The following is an 18,246-nucleotide window of genomic DNA, read 5'->3' as shown; positions in this document are numbered from 1 at the left end:
TTATGGAACACCTTTTATGTGTTTTTCTATTTTATGGTCTTGCAAGATGCTCCTCAGAAAGGGAGCCTGTGATATGCTACAAACTAATCAATCTACCTCACTGACGAGATTGGTCACGCACACCAGCACAGCAAAGGCTCCGCACAGTCTGACGACAGAGAAACCTGTCTCACTGGATTTACACAGCATCTCGGACTTCCTCACTGCAGGGCCCTTCCCCGCGCTGCCTGTTAAAGTTGGGGGAAACACTGTTCCTCAGAACTTACTTTGGGGACTTGATTTTCTTCTCCTTTTTACTTTCTCACTCAGTATAGGATTCAGGAGGCAACCGACAGGGGCCGTTGTGGGAAGAGGGTAGAGAAAAAGGCTCCCCTGAGGAGTCAGGCTGGTACCCGATCCCCACGGAAACGCCAGGCATGCTGTGGACCATCCCCACTGCAGACTGGGCTGACCCCCACCTCCCTGGAAGCACACGGTCCATGTGTCCAGTGCTGTCGGGCACTGCTGGGAAAATGTCCTTGGTGTTGTGGCATCTACTAGTTTCAAGCTAGTAAAAACTCACATGCTACAGGTTATTCAAGAAACTATGTATGTATGGATGGATGGACAGATAGAAAAATAAAGCAAATGTGACAAGATTTTACCAATTGGTCAATTTAGGTGAAGAGTATCTGGGAGTTAATTGTATAAGTCTTTTGCTTTTTATGTAAGTTTGAAATCATCTCAAAATAAAAAGTAAAAAAAAAAAAAGAGAGAGAAAGAGATATCTGAATTTATCTGAAGGTCTGAATTGGCCTTTTGGGGGTGAATGAAGGGAGAGGTCTGTCAAAGGTCTCTTTCCTTTTGGAAAATGCAACAAGTGACCACAGTCTGGCTCTTCTCAGTGCCATTCCCTGGGGTTTGGGCACAGTAGGAGAAGTGCTATGCTCCCTGTTCTTGCTTGGAAGCTGTGTGACCTGAGGTGAGCGGTCCAAACTCTCTGAACCTCGGTATGCTCAGTGGGGAGAGGAAGCGACAGCTTCCCTCATCTCTCATAATTCAGGGGAGATGAAATGAGATCATGAAAGGGTAAGTAATATGTACATTGCAGAGAACAATATCACTCTAAGGTGGTAAGAAAACAAAGACTCAAACTGCTTACCAAAAACAGGTCTCGGATAAAGAACTTAGCCCGCGTCACTTTGGGATCTTCTCCTGCATCTGGTGTTGCTGCAAAAACGACAAGTGGAGTTTAGTTTAAATAGTGTGAAACAAAGATACAACTCTACGGAAAACAGAAGAGGAATTAGAAAGCTGGGCTCCTGCACACTCATGGCACTGGACGACGCTTGCAGCAAGGCAAAAAGCTAAAATGGAACTTTATTTCTCTCATCTAGCTCTGATAAAAGTTTTGTTTTTGTTTTTGGCGGTGGGGGATGACTCCCATTCAAGTAAAATGAGAGCCTGTCTCTGAACACTGACCAACCCTGCGGCTGCCTTCCCCTTCCGAGCTCTGGTGAGAGAGAAGGTTCTAGAGGCTGTGGTTTCAGCAGTGGCTGTGCTCATCTGGTCTGCATTCTCCTTCCTTAGCCTTGTTCTAGGGAAGACCTCCTGGTTTGCTGTTCCTACCACCGACTCAGGGTGTGTGTGGGGGGAGCACAGGATCCACTGAATGTGTGTGTGGGAGGAGCACAGGATCCACGGAGGGTGTGTGTGGGGAGCACAAGATCCACTGAATGTGTGTGTGGAAGGAGCCCAGGATCCACTGAGGGTGTGCGTGGGAGGAGCACAGGATCCACTGAATGTGTGTGTGGGAGGAGCACAGGATCCACTGAGGGTGTGTGTGTGGGGAGCACAGGATCCACTGAATGTGTGTGTGGCGGGAGCACAGGATCCACTGAATGTGTGTGTGTGAGGAGCACAGGATCCACTGAGGGTGTGCGTGGGAGGAGCACAGGATCCACTGAATGTGTGCGTGGGAGGAGCACAGGATCCACTGAGGGTGTGTGTGTGGGGAGCACAGGATCCACGGAATGTGTGTGTGGTGGGAGCACAGGATCCACTGAATATGTGTGTGGGAGGAGCACAGGATCCACTGAATGTGTGTGTGGGAGGAGCACAGGATCCACGGAGGGTGTGTGTGGGAGGAGCACAGGATCCAGGGAGGGTGTGTGTGGGAGGAGCACAGGATCCACGGAGGGTGTGTGTGGGAGGAGCACAGGATCCACGGAGGGTGTGTGTGGGAAGAGCACAGGATCCAGGGAGGGTGTGTGTGGAAAGAGCACAGGATCCAGGGAGGGTGTGTGTGGGAGGAGCACAGGATCCACGGAGGGTGTGTGTGGGAGGAACACAGGATCCACGGAGGGTGTGTGTGTGGGGAGCACAGGATCCAGGGAGGGTGTGTGTGGGGGGAGCACAGGATCCAGGGAGGGTGTGTGTGGGAGGAGCACAGGATCCACGGAGGGTGTGTGTGGGGGAGCACAGGATCCACGGAGGGTGTGTGTGGGGGTAGCACAGGATCCACGGAGGGTGTGTGTGTGGGAAGAGCACAGGATCCACTGAGGGTGTGTGTGGGAAGAGCACAGGATCCAGGGAGGGTGTGTGTGGGAGGAGCACAGGATCCAGGGAGGGTGTGTGTGGGAGGAGCACAGGATCCACGGAGGGTGTGTGTGGGGGGAGCACAGGATCCACTGAGGATGGGGGTAGAAGAACAGGATCCACTGAATGTGTGTGTGGGCGGAGCACAGGATCCACGGAGGGTTGTTGTGGGGAACCTAGCTTGTAATATTTCCTGGCCAGGCCAGGTTTGGCCTCAGCTTGTGGTGAGATTAAGTCCGTGTTGGTAGGGATCATAAGTAAGGCTGTGGCTGTGTTTCAGAAAGAATTTGGCAGAAATTCAGAGAATGTTCTGGAAAGTTGAGTGAGCAGAGTAAGGGAGCCTGGGCAGGACGTTGTCTTGACCAGACCCAGAGCTGAGAAGAGGCGAACGAGGGCCAGGACCAAGACAGAGAGGAGGGAAAGAAGGAAGAGCACAGTGGACGCCTGAGTGCGGACTGTCCAGGGTGCGGGGCACGGGGGCCTGGCTAGCGGGAGAAGAAAGAAGGCCCGGCTTGCTGGCGCCCATAGTGCACGGAGGAGAGGGCAGCGCCAGCCAAACTCTGCTGACTTCTTGTAGGCAGGTGACTGGCCACCAGGCTGGCCGAGGTTAGCCGGAGGATCACCATGAACCACTTCTTACCTGAGTTTCCCTGAGTTTCTCGGAAAGTCCCTTTCATTCTGCTTTATGTAGTTGGGGGTTCAAATTTTAAGAAGCGGTATCGTTTCGCCGCAAATAAATCCCTCCCACGAGGTGGCCCAGCGTGTGCTGAGAACTGAGGAGCAGCCGTGGGAACCGGGGTCTGCCCGGGGTGGGGCCTTCTGTAATTTAGCACTGAGAGGCCCCCACCCAGTGCCTGAACCCCGCAGGTGGTGGGCCACCCTGGTGGTGGCCAAAGTCATCGCTGGGGACAAGAGAGGTGGACGTGGTGGCTGAAAGCGTGGGCTTGGGCATGAAGGTTCAGAGGCTACCTGTCCTGGCAGGCTCTACCTGAGTGACCTTGAACAACTGACTGCCTCTCTCAGCTCTCTTTCCACAGGAAAACAGGCAAATAACAGAAAGGGTCATTTCTAGGATTACAGTGAGAGTCAAGGTCGGCTGACACAGTGCCCAGTTCACGACAGACCCAACCACGGCACCAAGAGACAGAACTTAATTCAGCCAGTGACATACCCACACCCAAAAGCGCCCTGTCTCCTCCTGCGCACTTTGAATGCAAAGTCAAACCTTGACATTCTTACACATGGAATCCGAAATAGGACACTGCAATATGCTCGTATTTTAAGGTGGGGCAGTAGTCCAGAGGATGGATTCAAATTAACTGGAATTCCCTAAAATCGTCAGAACTGTTTGCACTACAGTAACAGGGCTATTAAAAAAAAGCAATCAATCCTTTTCCTTAGTCAGGAAAAACTAGTTTTGAAATCTTACCATCTTCAGGAACAGTATAATTTGCATACTCTGGGAAATAATCTTCAATTTTTGATTTCCCTGCCAAGACTTTTTCTGCCAACATATCCTGTTTGTTCAAGAACAAGATGATAGAAATGGTCCGTAACCACCTGAAAAGAGAAATAAACGTACCAAGTTCACATCCACGAGTACGTGAAAGTACCTGTAACATAGGAGTTACTTGCTGAAAAGAAGAACACTGCCATCTTCCTGAAATGTACAGGATTTAGAATTATGTGATACACCAATCTCGTGGACCCCTGCTCCAGCTGCAAGCAAGATGTTCTTATAATGAGTAAACCTTATAATAAATAAATAGAGATAGTTGATTTAGCAGTTCAGTATTTTCGAATTCATCTTTCCTGGGAATGTAAATTTCTTGGCACCAAAGCTAAGGGTTATTTATGGAATAAATACACCTGGATTTTTGCACTGCAGTTTACTAAGTAAAGGGTGGGAAAACGAGACGTTAGAGCGTTAATAACAACAACAAAACACATGAGTCATTAGCTAATCACACAGAATGTAATTTGTAGCTGGCTTGGCTCTTCCTGTGCTGAGTCTGAGCAGGCTGAGGTTCTCCAGAGGTGGAGCAGGATGTTAGACTTTGGTCAAGGCCACGGCATTGGACAGGCTAAGGAGAGGGGCTCAGGTACAGTGACAGTGAAGGATGGGGAAGGTTCTCTCTCTGTTTTATTAAACAGACACAGAGCACGGGCTTAAGATGAACTCAGTATGTGCATGAGCAAAGCCTTTGTAAATTCTATTATTTCAAAGGAATCAAGCTGATGATTAGTGCACAGGAATCTTACTATGAAGTAGAAACACCATCCATTCTTCCTCCAAATGGAAATAGCTTTACTGTTCCTTGTTAGAAAATAGCGAATCCTGGTAAAAATGAATTTTTAATTATAGAAAAATTAATCGTAGAAAAAAATCAAATGTAATTACTATTAGAGGCAACTATTAGAACTGTTATGTTTTTACTTCCAGGTTTTTTCCTATCCTCAGACATATTTATAAAAACAAGATCATGGTGTTTTTAAATCTGCTTTTTCATTTAACAATATTGTGGTCATTTTCTCATGTGACTATGTGTGTTTACATATATATATAAATATATATAATATGTGTAAATATTATATATAACATATATATGTTTATATATATATAAATTTTTAATGACTCCAAAGTGTTCTTCCATATAGCCAGTATTTCCTCTTTTTCTTTCTCATTGTCTTAATACTATTCCACTGAGAACAGTTGTTGAACAGTTTTGATAGAGAAAAACTTCTCAGATAAACCAAATGTTTTGCAAGTTCAGCTTAACGTTTCCTGTTCCTCCTTGGTGATATTTCTTCTTAAATAGTTCAGAAGATACTTTGATTTTTAATATCTATGTGTGTATTGTGTATGTGTGCGTTTGGTGGGTATTCCTTTCTAAAATAATCACCCTTTGCAATAGTAGCAGTTTCAAACATGACTATGCTGTGCTTTTGACCTGTAAGGGATCTTCTAGAAATTATCTAGTTATTTGTGGATGGTACTGTCTAAGTTTCAAAAACCAAACAAAACCAGTTTTGAACCCTAGAGGTAATCTTGAGCTTTCAAAACAGATACCTGAGTGTTCTTGACAAAGCACTGTCAGAGCGTCATCAGAGAATACTCCCCATACTAAGTGTGTCTATGCATGAGATGGGCCAAAAAAGACCCTGCTGACGGTTCTGGATTTATCAGCATGGAAAGAAAATATATCTGGAGAATAATAATGAAAGTGAGCTGAGTGGTATTTTTCATGAAAGAAAATTTGCAATTTCCAGAGGTGCAACTGAATTTTTCTTTTCTTTTTTTTTTTTTTTAGATTTTATTTATTTGACAGAGAGAGACACAGTGAGAGAGGGAACACAAGCAGGGGGAGTGGGAGAGGGAGAAGCAGGTTTCCCGCAGAGCAGAGAGCCCGTTGTGGGGCTCGATCCCAGGACCCTGGGATCATGACCTGAGATGAAGGCAGACGCTTAACGACTGAGTCACCCAGGTGCCCCTGAATTTCTTATTTTTATCACCTGTTGTTCCAGATGCTTTCGAAGAGGTCCAGGGACTCTCTGAGCCTGTTGGTGTTGTTATCTTCCCGAATCACCATGTTGTAGCTGCTGCAGGCGGCGACATAAATGATAGCAGTGACGTCTTCGTGGGAGAAGAGAGACAAAGAGAAGCGCCTCCGTTAGACAGAGAGCCACTGCGTGGTCATGATAAGGTCTGCATCCAACTGCTACTCATTTTCACCCCGGGATTATGAGAATGACTTAAAGAAGCACTGTGTGTTTCAGTAATGTACCCCATGAGCCTATGCTAAATGTAAAGCTGGGATGCTTCGATTCCTGATGAGATTCACATTTAAGGCACGTAATAGATGGTCTAATTCAAAGCTACTGAAGTGCAATAGCAGGAATGAGTGTGAGAATTCATCCCTATTCTTGAGAAAGCATAGCAATCACCGTTAAAGCACTGGATCCATTTTCTTCTCTCGTCCCTCTGGCCGCCGACGTCAAACATGCTGTGGAGGAAGATCAGGGCACGATCATTTGAGGCGAGACCCCCTCCGTGTCCCTCCTCTGCCGTGGCTCCGGGCCCGTGGCACTGCTCCCTGTGTGGCCTCGGCAGACGGCTCCGCCCGCTCTGAGGTTCTGCACCATTGCCGGGCCCGGGAGTCCACACCCTGTTGTTTCTTGGGGTCACAGGCCTCACCGTGCAGTCACCAGGCCGGCTCGGGCCCCTCTGCTCAGGGCAGCCCTCAGGGGGCATCCCCCTGCCTGGATGGCTGCTCTGGGTAGTCCTCACCTTCTCAGGTGGCCCTGGCTCCCACCTTCCTCCCTGCCCTACACTTAACTGCATGCCCTTTAGGGCCACAGAGTCTGTATGGACTTATCCAGAAGGGTAGTGAGGCACAGCTGGGATGACTGAAGCCCCAGGGCCCAGCCCATGGCAGGAAGGCCGGGCTCCCTGACCCCATTAGGCCCCAGCAGGCAGCCAGGGGGGCGTCCGACTCCCCATCTCTGGCAGGCCTGCTCTCAACGACTTACTGAAAGTTTACTTTGTCCACTTGGAATCGGGTCTCGAAAATCCCTGATGTCAGGACTCTGCATCTGAGAAGATCCTGAGAACAAGAAGACAAACCAAGTGGCATCACTGTTCTTCAGAAGGAAAGCCCTGAACGTAACCGCAACCATAGTAAACAAGTTTTTCAAATAACCACTTCTTCCAATTGTGAGAGAGACAATGATACTTAAAAAGTCAGACAAATGCTCTGCCCCCAGCCCCCTGCCGCCCCCCAAGCAGAAAGTCACAATCAATGTGCTGGTTTGGTCTTAGAGACTTAAGAGCTGTGCTTTTATTTTCTTTAGGATTTTTTTTTTAAATCACTTCTGCAGGGGTCCCCGGGCATCCTGTCACAGGTGCAGCTGACACGGGGTCCTGGTGGTGCTCGGCTGCTGCGCCTTCCTGGAGAGCCACCTGCTGTGGGTGCACGCCGATGGGTGAGAAATCAAAGGCTCGATTGCTCTGTCGGATAATTTTGAGCTCTTGGGGTCAGCCTCTCGGAGTCATGGATTTCAGGGGAGAGAGGAGCTCAGGCCTCCAGGGGAGGCAGAGAAGAGAGAGCCGCCAGGAAGGGCCCACAGCCAAGGCCCTCCAGGGGACACAGACACTGGGGGAGTCTCGGATGGGCAGTTTGAACAGAGCCCCCCCAGCTTCCTTGGAGTTCACTAGCTCCTGAGGTGTCTGGGGGGCTCCTAAGCTGAGCAATTCGGAGTGATCCGAGTCTCTGTGGATGCCTGATGGCCAAAGGTTCCAGGGGGCATGAAGCTCCCTCCCTGCTACTTACAAATGGGCAGTGGGGCACTTTGATCCAGCTTAACCCAAAGACCACACTCTGAGTCGCACCTGGAGAGCGTGCCTGTATGTGTGACCCAGCCCAGGGCCCAAAGTAGAATGGGCAGAGTGGACGAAGCTGGAGAAGCAAAGGTTGAGCTTGCTGTGGACAGCTCCAAGAGCAATGGGAACTGCACGCTGCTATCGCACAGATAAAGTTGTTACGACATTGGCAGGTTAGAAATCCAGGAAATTTTAGAGAGCTAAGTCAGGCGCTGAATCACAGGGTATGGTAAATATACCCTGTGCACATGTAGGGACAGTGGACACAACTGCAGGAAGTAGCTGTTTTATGGACTTCACCCTTTCATCCATTTACAAATCATCAGTGAATAAATACTGACAATTCCTCTAATCTCGCCAAGTTCAAGCAGGTGACTGCGGGCTCTGGCTTCACATACCTGGTCTGTGGGTGTGTAGTCCACCAAACTGACACTGTCGATTCTCTCCAGGAAGCTGAAAAGAAAGCCAGCACATGCTCAGAAGTGTTCTCGGGTGGCTTTCTCCTGGGCGGTGGGTCTAGGGGATGGGACAGTCACCGAGGCACCGGAGGGCAGGGGCAGGTGGGGGAGCTGGGGTACGTTCTGCCTAGACAGCACAACATTCCTGACTGAGGGGCTAAGGCTGCATTTTCTTTTCTTCTCTTTACCTCTGCTTTCCCTCTTTCCTCTTACCCACAGTTGGGGGTGAGGGGCTACTCAGACATTGGGAAGGGGCCTCCTTCAAGGCTAAGCTAGTGGCAGAAGGCCATGTTGCGGTGTCAGTACAACGCGGGAGCTCAGAGATGCTCCTGTAGTGTGATGAGTTTCTAACAATGTCCGAAAGTTGCGTGCGAGTGTGCGGGCGTCAGCAGGCTTCATTTGGTGTGCGCACCTGGAGGGACACACGGAGTGAAGGGAAAGGAAATCACGTGGTACCTGCACGTGGAAGAAGACGTGGACGCGAGGGGCCCCGTGGGCACGTGCTCTCCCTCCTCACAGAGAGGCCCCCTGCCCATCTTAGCTAAAATCTCCACGCCAACCTTGCTTTATTTTTTCTACGTGGTACCTACCACGCCTGACACGATTCCCATTTATTTGTTTTACGCTTATTGTCTATTTCTTCCTCCAAAACGCAAGACCCACGGGGCACGTCTCGGTCTTGTTGGCCCACGTATCCCCAGCACCTAGTGCGGGCCTGGTCCCCGCATCTTTGTTTGATGAATGAACGTCTGCTCCCTTCCTCCGCCCGCAGCTGGAAGAGGTAAGTGAGCAGGTGGCTGAGAGGCCCAGCCCATAATGGACACTGTGGAGACTGTCAAGACACAGGAGGACATGGGGACTGGTTAGCTGGTGAGCAAGGAATCCTTCTGGAGGAGGGGCTTCAAAGGGAAGGAGAACATGGAGGGGAAGGAGGGGTTTGAGTGGCCCCTGGTCTCCTTACTGTGGGTGAGGCTCCAGCCCTGGGGAGGGTGAACGTGCCCCAGACTAAAGGGACACGGCCGACTTCCTTGCCTGTCCAACTCAGCGTGGTTTGGGTTCCTTTACTGAAGTAAAGTGATGGAGCATTAGGCCTTCCTCGAATGCTCTAATGCTTGTGGGCATCTGCACAGTGTGGGACAGGTGTCACCCCCGCCCCCCATCTCCACATGCTCCCTCCACTAGCCTGCATGACAGGCCCGAGAGATGCTTCCAGCATGGGCAAGAGGGAGGCCAAAGACACATTAAGATCACTTAATTCCCTTGGCCATTGTATCTCCTTCCTCCTGGGGAGCTAAAGATAGCTCCCAGTGGCCCAGGATGGTGGCCTGGTGCTGGGGCGACATTTTGGTGGCCCTTCGCCCAGGCACCCTGTGCACAAGGGCCAGCAGCTCCACACCCAAGGCCTCCCTTAGAGCTGCAAGAGAGGCGGCCCCTGGCCTCAGCCACAAGCCGACTGTCGGAAGGGGCGGGAGTGGGTTGGCTGGCGGTGGGGATTTCCTGTCAGAGACTGGAAGTGGCAGGAGGACAGCATCAGGAATGAGGTCATGTCAGCTATGGTGGTGGTGGGCGGGTCTGTGGCGGCACCGCCTGCCATGGGCGTTGTCAGAGTCATCTGCTCCTGGAGAAGGACTGCAGAACTATGGGCTGGTGGCAAGGTTGCAGAGAAGCCAAAGGGGCCGTGATCCGCCTGGGCCTCTCTGGACTGGGGGCCGCGAGCCCCCGGAGGTGCTGCTGTGTGCCTACCAGAAGGTGGGTGAATTGGCTGGGGGCAGAGCTAGTTCCCGAGGGGGAGGAGTTTGGACAGAGCGCAGACAGCCCTGCGAGAGCCACAGGAGGGGGCCCCTTGCTAGCTGGGGAAACGTAGGAGGCCGGGCTTGCTTGAGGCCTGGTTTGAGAGCCATAGTGTCCTTTGGCTCAGTCCTTGCTGGCCTTGAATTTGGCAGAGTGGAGAGCACATCTGAAGTACACAGTGAGTTCCCGACCATCTAGCAGGAAAAGGGCAGAAGGTCTCTGTGACGGAGTGAGTTCTCAGCTCCTGGAAAGGGGGCTCTGGTCTGTAGCCCAGACAACCAGGTGGGTCCGGTGGGGAGATGAGCTGCCTCCCTCACACTGGGCTACACTCATTGATTACAGAGATGGTCTGTCCTCTTGGCAGGAGACATATAATACTGAACATGTGATACAGAAACCAATCATCTCCGAATAAAGGGGCTAGAAAATTAAATATGGAGGTTTTGGCTATAGTTAGAGTTTAGGAAGCAACCAATTTCAAACAGGATGCAAACAGGGTGGAGGTAGGTGGGCGAATTGATTCAGATGGTAATAACTAGTATAAGTAGAAACAATGAAATGTGGTTAAAAAAATACATCAAAAGTTCTTGATAGATGTGATTAAAGACTGCCTTCCAAAGGAAGCGGTGGGAGTACCTTACAGAACGCTATTAAAAATAAGCGGGTCAGAGATGCCAATGACAAAGGCAAAGATGTCAAGTTTGTACCCATCCCTAATCTCCAGGATGGATATTCGAAGTTCCTTCCAGCTCTGATAGTTAACGATCTAAGTGAGATCCGAGAGGCATCAATGAACATTTTCAGGAGTCCCTTCTGCATCGTTCCTGATGCTGAATGGTATTGTGAGTTCATGCATTTCAAATTTGTGCAATGAAAATAAAACGTGAAAATCCCTCCCCCGAATGTGAATGTGTCCCCTAGTTCTTTGAAAGACCCTCTAAGGCATAAAGGAATGAAAGAGAAATCTATAGTAGTAGATTTCTGCCAGCCTTTTGCCTTAGTCTTTGGTTCAGTGTATTTTCCAGCATGTTTTAGAAGTGCTTCAAATTGGAGCTCCTAAGATAGTATCTATAGAGAGATGAGTTTTAAAAGAGTCTTCTAAATCATACACAGAATTTCGTAAGACTACATTTTAAAGGGTTAGTAAAATTGTCTTCTTAAATATGCCACTGCCTCTTTAGTGGAAAAATTAACCAGATTTAAGAATCAACCTTTGAGACAGTTCCCTCACACTAGATAGAGTTGCAAGACAGTACCAAACTATACTTAAAAAAAGTCACGATAGTGATATGGACTCTACAAAAAAGTAGCTAAAAAGCAATTTACTTTGATTTTTTTCCCATTATTTCCTGCTACCGCTGAGGATGTTCATGTTTGCAGGAACATTTTCATTCTTGTCATTTAGATCCCCTTCTGCTGGATACTGGCACAAGAGAGCAGTGCATTGTGTATTTCTCATCTGCTGTCTGCTATCCCACTAAAATGGCTCAAAAGTCACAGTGTTCTTGTGACCATGCAGTTGGTCATGAGGACGGACAAAGGATTATGAAAAGATGAAAACCATTTCTGTTAAATACCTTTAAACAATGAGATCTGAGAAAAAGCACCAACTAAATGTAATTAAAAAGTATCCGTAATTATTTTGTTTGTGAAAATGTAGCAAGCTGGAACTGTCAAAGGTTAGTAAGAAACTTCTCTCAGTGTGTTACTGAAATTTACTTCCTGGTGCTAATGTACATGATATAAAACTACTGTGGAGGAGAAAAATATTACCCACACAGTGACAAGGTACCAGGCAGTTCTGACGCGCGGCAGGTTAAGATCCGTGCCACTTAGAAGGGGGTCCTCAGACCAGCAGCAGCACCTGCAGACCTTGGGGATGAGGATTTGCAGCTGAGCCATATCCCCTGGTGGTTCTGACCCGCAGTATCCCCGGGGACTCAGTGACCCCTGTGCACGTCAAAGTTTGCGGAACACCTTTCCTCTCCGTTTTTCCTGCCACCCTGCTCTAGGCTGTCTCGCTTCACTGGGATTATACAGTTTTCCGATGATCACGCTCCTGCTTCCTTCCTCAGGGTAAAGTTCACATTTTCAACCTGGCCTGCAAGCCCTTCCCAATCTGTCCAACCTCTTCACTCTTTTTGACGTCTTGACATCGAACAAACCCTCCACTTTCAAATCCCCGTATGGCTTTGGGCCTCTCCGACCTTCGTGTAATTCCCACTTCTTTTTCTTTGAAGCCTCAGATTCAACCCTACCACCCGCAAGAAGCCAGTTCTAACCACTGCCGACACTGATTCCATTCTCTGTGTAGTTAATGTTCATGATTTGATTAGCATGGGCTACTCCCTTATACTGTGACTCACTCCCTTTTTAGAAGTCAAGGTATAAAACACGTCGTGTGTGTCAAGTGCACTAATCTTAAATGTTCATTTTGATGACTTTGTAATGTTTGTATACATTCATGACCGTTTTTCTCTTTACGTGTATGGTTTATCTACCTAACTGTACTGAGGACTGTTTAAGGCAGAAGTGTGTCTTTTTTTTTCTCTCTAGAAAGAAGCCCCAGATAGCCAACATCTGATATACTTTAGTCTAAATCTTTTACTGTATTCAGTCATTCTGAATAAAAACTGCTGAATTGTTTGTCCTGCAAGAGTGAGGGAGGATGTATAAACCCTGAAGAGCAAGAGTGAACATTTCAATTTGGGGAAATGGGCTGAAGGAAAAGGACACAGTGCTTCTGAGGAGAAACAACAGGGCTTTGGCTGAGTGCCCACTGCACCCCCTTTTACTCACTGTGTACTTTGTCGTTAGAGAGCTCTAGGCATGATCACGGGTGAGAGCCCCAAGGGAGCTATGCATTCACGCCAGGGACACAATCAGGAGCAAACTGAGCTGGGTACCACACCAGGCCCAGTAATTGTGACCAAGACAGACATCGTTTTACCATCTAGTCATAGAAAAACAAACCTAGGTAAACCAGGCGGGTATTTTACTAGTGCGTCAGTTGATTAAAAAAAAAAAATTACAAGTGGCTATTCATCAGTTTATTCAATGTCCACCGGCTTGTAGCTTTTTGCCAATAGTATTGAAGGTCTTGAGCTTTGGATTTTGGCTACAGAAATGCCTCCTAGAGAATGGTGTGCATATTACAAGGAAGCATCTAGAACCCAAGGTCCCTCACTTCTGCTTTATGATGTGAGATTTGTTTGGCTAACTTGAGACTACGTTCAGTTAATAAGGTTAACAGACTGGTGCTAATTTTAGGTGGCTCTTTGCCAAATCAGGACACAGGGTAGGCACGTGGTGTACAAGACTCATAGCATGCCTCCATCTGAAGGGCACACATATGCATTATCACTTCCAGAAGAAACTGCTTTAGTAAGCCTTTTCCAATTGCACAGGTATCATCTGAACTGAAATAAATAGTTCATAAAAGTATATTCCAAATCCATGTTAAAACTGTGCATGTGAAGGCAGAAAATAAAAAAGGAGAAGTAAGAGTAAAAATGGTACCAGTAGCTGTGCGGAAGATTTAACTATATCCTTGGTATGTTTGAGTTTGAGCTTTTTATAAATTTTATCTATCATTAGCCCAGGTTAGTTTCAAGATGAGGAAGAGTCTTGTTGCTAGGAAGAAACTATTATAGTAAAGAAGTAATAGCTAGGGTTTCTTGAAATATACATGGACATTCCATGTTAACAAAACAGAAATTAAGGTGTTAAAGGGGAGTTTGGAAAAATACCACACTTTCTGAACCAAATCTACCTCTGAATTATTTTTTTTTAAATAGTTTTTTTAAACAGGATGCACACTCACATGCAATATCATGCAGTTTAAAATGATTTATTTGACAAACTTCTGTGGCTTACATTTCAGCATTTCATCAACTGCAAAAGTGAGGAAATAATTCATGGGCCTGGTATGCTTTTGAAAATATGGTTCATAAAAATGTACATTCATATAGTTTGAAATGAACATATTTTAAGAAAGTTCAAGCATATACAAGCATTGTTTAATCTCACAAAATATATTAATTTTGTTGGGAATATTTGTACTATAAAAGGGTCTTTAATTTACCAAAGGATTTGACACTAGCTATATTTTAAGTTGTAATAATTTTTTCCAGTCTAAAGAAGGGTTACGACTCATGCTATACTCACACAGCTGCTTCTGTGCAACCATGTGGATGAGAAGAGACACCAAAAGGGGAGAGTTCTAGAAAGAAGATACAGGGCAGACAATCGACAGGTGTCTCTTATGGAAGACTTCGGAACAACATCCAGTCAGATATAAAGACACTTAAATATGAGGGTCAGGACTCCTCATCTGCATATACCTGTTCATTTTTTTTTTTTTTTTAAACACACTCATTCATAATGGAAAAAGTAATGGTGACTATTTGGTCATGAATCTTTCAAAGGGCTCGTAAGAGTCCCTGTAAGTATCTTCTGAAACACTGGAATTCTTTTATGGGGAAATCTACCAGTGAAGGAAAAGGGGAATTTCAAATGTCCTTAAGTATCTGACTTAGATTAATATACTTGCCAAAGCCAAAGCAAGTTGCTGTTCTCCATGTTTGGAGGCCATGAGAAAGTGGGGGCCACAGGCTTTCCTCTGCAGCCAGAGAATACATACTGCTGTTCCAGAAAGACAAAAGGCAGCACAGATGGGCTCTGGCCTTAAGAGGGTCAAGCCTGCTGTCCCATTCTGCATCTTTCCCTCTTCCCGGACATCCAGGTGGCTGCATGTATATTTAAGTTATTTGCATGGCTAAATAAAACATCCAACTTATATTTCTAAGGTTTTTCTCAACAGGTTGTTGCTTTAAAAGAAAATAATAATTGCAAATAATTAGAACTTAAAAAGCAGTTCTAATTTTATATCTATTTTTGGTTATAAACAATTAAAGAAAACCTACAAACACACCACCCCAGGGTTTTCTCAAACCAATCAACAGTTCTTTGGCAATGTTAGAGTAATACGACTGCCATGCTAATTAACATACTTTATGACAAGTCTAATTAAAGTGTTGAAATAGGAAAAGAATAAGAAATGTGTTTAAGATGTTCATTTGAAACTGTCATGTTCAACCGTGTCTTTTGAAAAACTCTTTAATAAATGAAAATATAAATGAGCAGTTTTTACTTCTAATAAATGAAATTATGTGGCATTTTTTCCAGTTATAAAAGAATAACTACCACACAAAAAATTTGTGGAACATAAACAGTAAGAGAATATTATGCAGAATGCCCTACCATAATTTTAGTATAAGTTATGAGAACAGATCAATAGAACAGTAGTCTGGATGTGATGGTAAAGAAAAAAAAAAAAAACACAGAAATAGCACTGTCCCGTTAGGTTGAATGAGGTGTTGATAGCCCTGTAATCAATTAAGTAATCATTCTCCTCTCTCTAATTTTTATGCACCACCTGTCAACTCTAGGTATTACCAATTACACTAAATTAAAAAGAGTTCAATTTTGATAAATTCAGGCAGAAAACTGAATACACGGAACAAGAGTTTTGACCAAATTTTTGAGAAAGATTCATACACACCAAATTAACTAGTTCTGTTAAGAGGCAGCTATAAAAATACACATCACAAGCTATACGGAACTTTAAAATCCAGCTAAGATGGAGGAAGCCTGGAATTTCTTAGTGTATCTGGAGAGCATTGTAAACCCAAAGGTAGAAGCATCTTAAGTAAAGAGCATTTCAGCATTCTGGCATGTTCAGTTTCTACTGTATAATATATAATATACAGAGCATTTCAGAAGGTGGCTACGGCCAGGAAACCTCAGAGCGGGTTCTGTCGTCACACCTGATCCCGCAGGCGGGCCAGTCTCTGGGATAGTTCATCCTGCTCGGCGGAAGCCACGCTAGTGCCCACGGAGCCCGTCTGCCCCTGCGGCAGCTCCATGTTGAGGTCTAGGCCAGCCTCGTCTGCCATTTCCTGAAGCAGCATATCCACTTGGTTCTGGGGAGTGGTCAGCGTAGTCGTGCTGCTCATCGTGTCTTCCATTTGCTGCGTCTGGACGTCCAGCGTCTCAAACTGGTGCTCAAATTTGTCCATCAAAGCAGATATCTTCTCCAAATTCACAGTCTTCAACGTCGCATCCATCGACTTAACCACACCGGCCATCGACTTGGTCACCTTGCCCATCGTCACCGCCGTCTGGACTCTGGCAGCCACCGCATCGACCCGCGCACTCATTCTCAAGAAATTCACCGCCTGGTTCTTCTGGCGAATGGCATTTTCGGCGTGTATCCTCGCCACTTCCATGTTGCCCTTCTGAATGGCCTTTTTAATCTTGGCCTTTTCGGCCTTTTCCTCCTTGTCGCATTTTTTGGCACTCCTGCCGAGTTCTTTGGCGGCGAACTTTAGGTTGAACAGGTGTTTTTCCATGTTGGACATAGTGGGACGGCTCCCTAGGGTCGGTGGCCAGGGCCAAAATGGGCTCGGAAGAGGGAGAAAGAGGAAGGCCCGCTCCCCGCCGCCGCTCCTTTGTTTTGGTCCCACTTCCTGTTTCTGCCGCGCGCGGCGCAGACGGTGACGTCAGAGCCCGGCGCCGGGGCGGGGCCTGCGGGACGCGGGGCGGGGCCGGGGGAGGCCTGTGGGACCCAGAGGGCCAGGGGACGCCCCCGGAGGCGGGGCTCGGGCCGGACCAAGCGGACGCGGGCGGGTTCGCGCTGGACGCTGCGGGTGGGGATTATGGCGCTCGTTCTCTACGTGCAGTTTTGCAACTACTTAAGCATTAGTAAATTCACAAAAACTAGTGTCCACGCACCCCTGGGAATATATATATCGCAGTAGGCAGGCTATGTCTAGAACTGCACGTAAAAAAATCTCCACTCCAAGTTGGAGTTGAGGCCTTAAGGTATCTGGTAAAACGGCTGAAAACCGGCAAACCGCCAACTAGGTTTGCAGACTAATGCTTGCTTTATTTGTATGGGTAACTGCCACTTTCTCAGGGGAACCTGAAACGGCGGATCATTAATTCATTGACAAAACAAAACAGAAGTTGCATCATTGACTTGCTTGGAGTATTCTGATACCCTTTTACTGCAATGGGTGCAAACACCTTCACAGCCGTGGACCACCATGTTCACGCTGCAGCTTGAAGTGCAGCTTACAGCTGTGTTGCCGGCAACTATCATCCAAAAATCCTTCTGTGGTTTAGTAATAAAAGCGCCCATCTTTTGCTGACACAATTCTATCCATTTGATGTTTTATAAATATCCAAGGAGCTTCACTCACATTTAAGTTTGACAGGCTACGCTGTCATTTTAAATCATGCAGGCAGAGAACGGTGAAGTACCGGGACCCACACCCGCTGGCATACATCAAAGCTGTCACTATGTATTATACTCTTTAAAAACTCAGGCTTTCAAATGGCAGCAATGTGTGCTGTAGTTTTTTTTTGTTTTAGAAAGATTCTTCAGGTACAGGCAATTAAAATATAAGAAGGCCCAACCTGCCCTAATGAGCTAGGTTGAAAATGAATACTGAGAGCTAGTTCTGTTTAGAGAGAATTTTAATCTGGTGTCTTACCGTCCCTTTCCTGTGGTAACTTGCCAACAGTCTTGAAACACAAGGTAAAGGAGTGCTGGTGTCTCATGCAACTTCCGAAAACACAGTGCTGATTCTGTCACTCATTTGCTCCAAAACCTGGGCATAAACGCTGAACTTCTCTAGGAGACATACTGGGTCCCCACCTTCTTTCCGCTATGTGCCAGTCAAACCAGACTGAAGCCTGAAAGTCTAGGATCATTTGTGTGTGGAGAATGAGGCACACTCGATGCCCCTCCCTCTGTGTATACTGTCCCTGCTGCCTCGGCTTACCCCCCATGCATCTCTGCCTGCTGAGATCCTGCCCTTTCTCCAAAGCCTCCTTCTCCAGGAGGCCCCTCCTCCCTGCTGTCTCTGTGCTCTGTATCTCTGCCCCAGCACACGGCGTAACTCCTGATTCAGGGCCTGTGGGCTCAGGGCAACTACTATATTATGAACCACGTGGAGGCAGAGAACAACCTTA

At 47.1% G+C, this 18,246-nt stretch overlaps 2 protein-coding genes across 5 annotated transcripts in view; both read right to left on the bottom strand.

The window, feature by feature from the left end:
- Positions 1–18,246, bottom strand: part of GNAL (G protein subunit alpha L) — a 141,582-nt gene that overhangs the window by 6,796 nt on the left and 116,540 nt on the right. For all 4 annotated transcript variants that reach the window (XM_078060635.1, XM_078060637.1, XM_078060636.1 and 1 more), the window contains 6 exons: positions 8,356–8,410; positions 7,108–7,181; positions 6,523–6,581; positions 6,091–6,211; positions 4,007–4,137; positions 1,142–1,209 (listed from right to left, as the gene is read on the bottom strand). In XM_078060635.1, the coding sequence (XP_077916761.1) occupies positions 1,142–1,209; positions 4,007–4,137; positions 6,091–6,211; positions 6,523–6,581; positions 7,108–7,181; positions 8,356–8,410 (508 nt within the window). The remainder of the gene's footprint in view (positions 1–1,141; positions 1,210–4,006; positions 4,138–6,090; positions 6,212–6,522; positions 6,582–7,107; positions 7,182–8,355; positions 8,411–18,246) is intronic.
- Positions 14,041–16,769, bottom strand: CHMP1B (charged multivesicular body protein 1B). Its single transcript, XM_036077908.2, has one exon. The coding sequence runs from the start codon at positions 16,626–16,628 to the stop codon at positions 16,029–16,031; it is 600 nt and encodes a 199-aa protein (XP_035933801.1). The 5' UTR covers positions 16,629–16,769; the 3' UTR covers positions 14,041–16,028.

Source organism: Halichoerus grypus, chromosome 13 (assembly GCF_964656455.1).
Source record: "Halichoerus grypus chromosome 13, mHalGry1.hap1.1, whole genome shotgun sequence".
Taxonomy (NCBI): Eukaryota; Metazoa; Chordata; class Mammalia; order Carnivora; family Phocidae; genus Halichoerus; species Halichoerus grypus.
The sequence above is the reverse complement of the archived record's forward strand: the minus strand, read 5'-3'. Positions and strand labels throughout refer to the sequence as shown.

Coding starts and splice junctions, on each gene's coding strand:
- CHMP1B (XM_036077908.2), bottom strand. CDS start 16,628: ATGTCCAACATGGAAAAACACCTGTTCAACCTAAAGTTCGCCGCCAAA.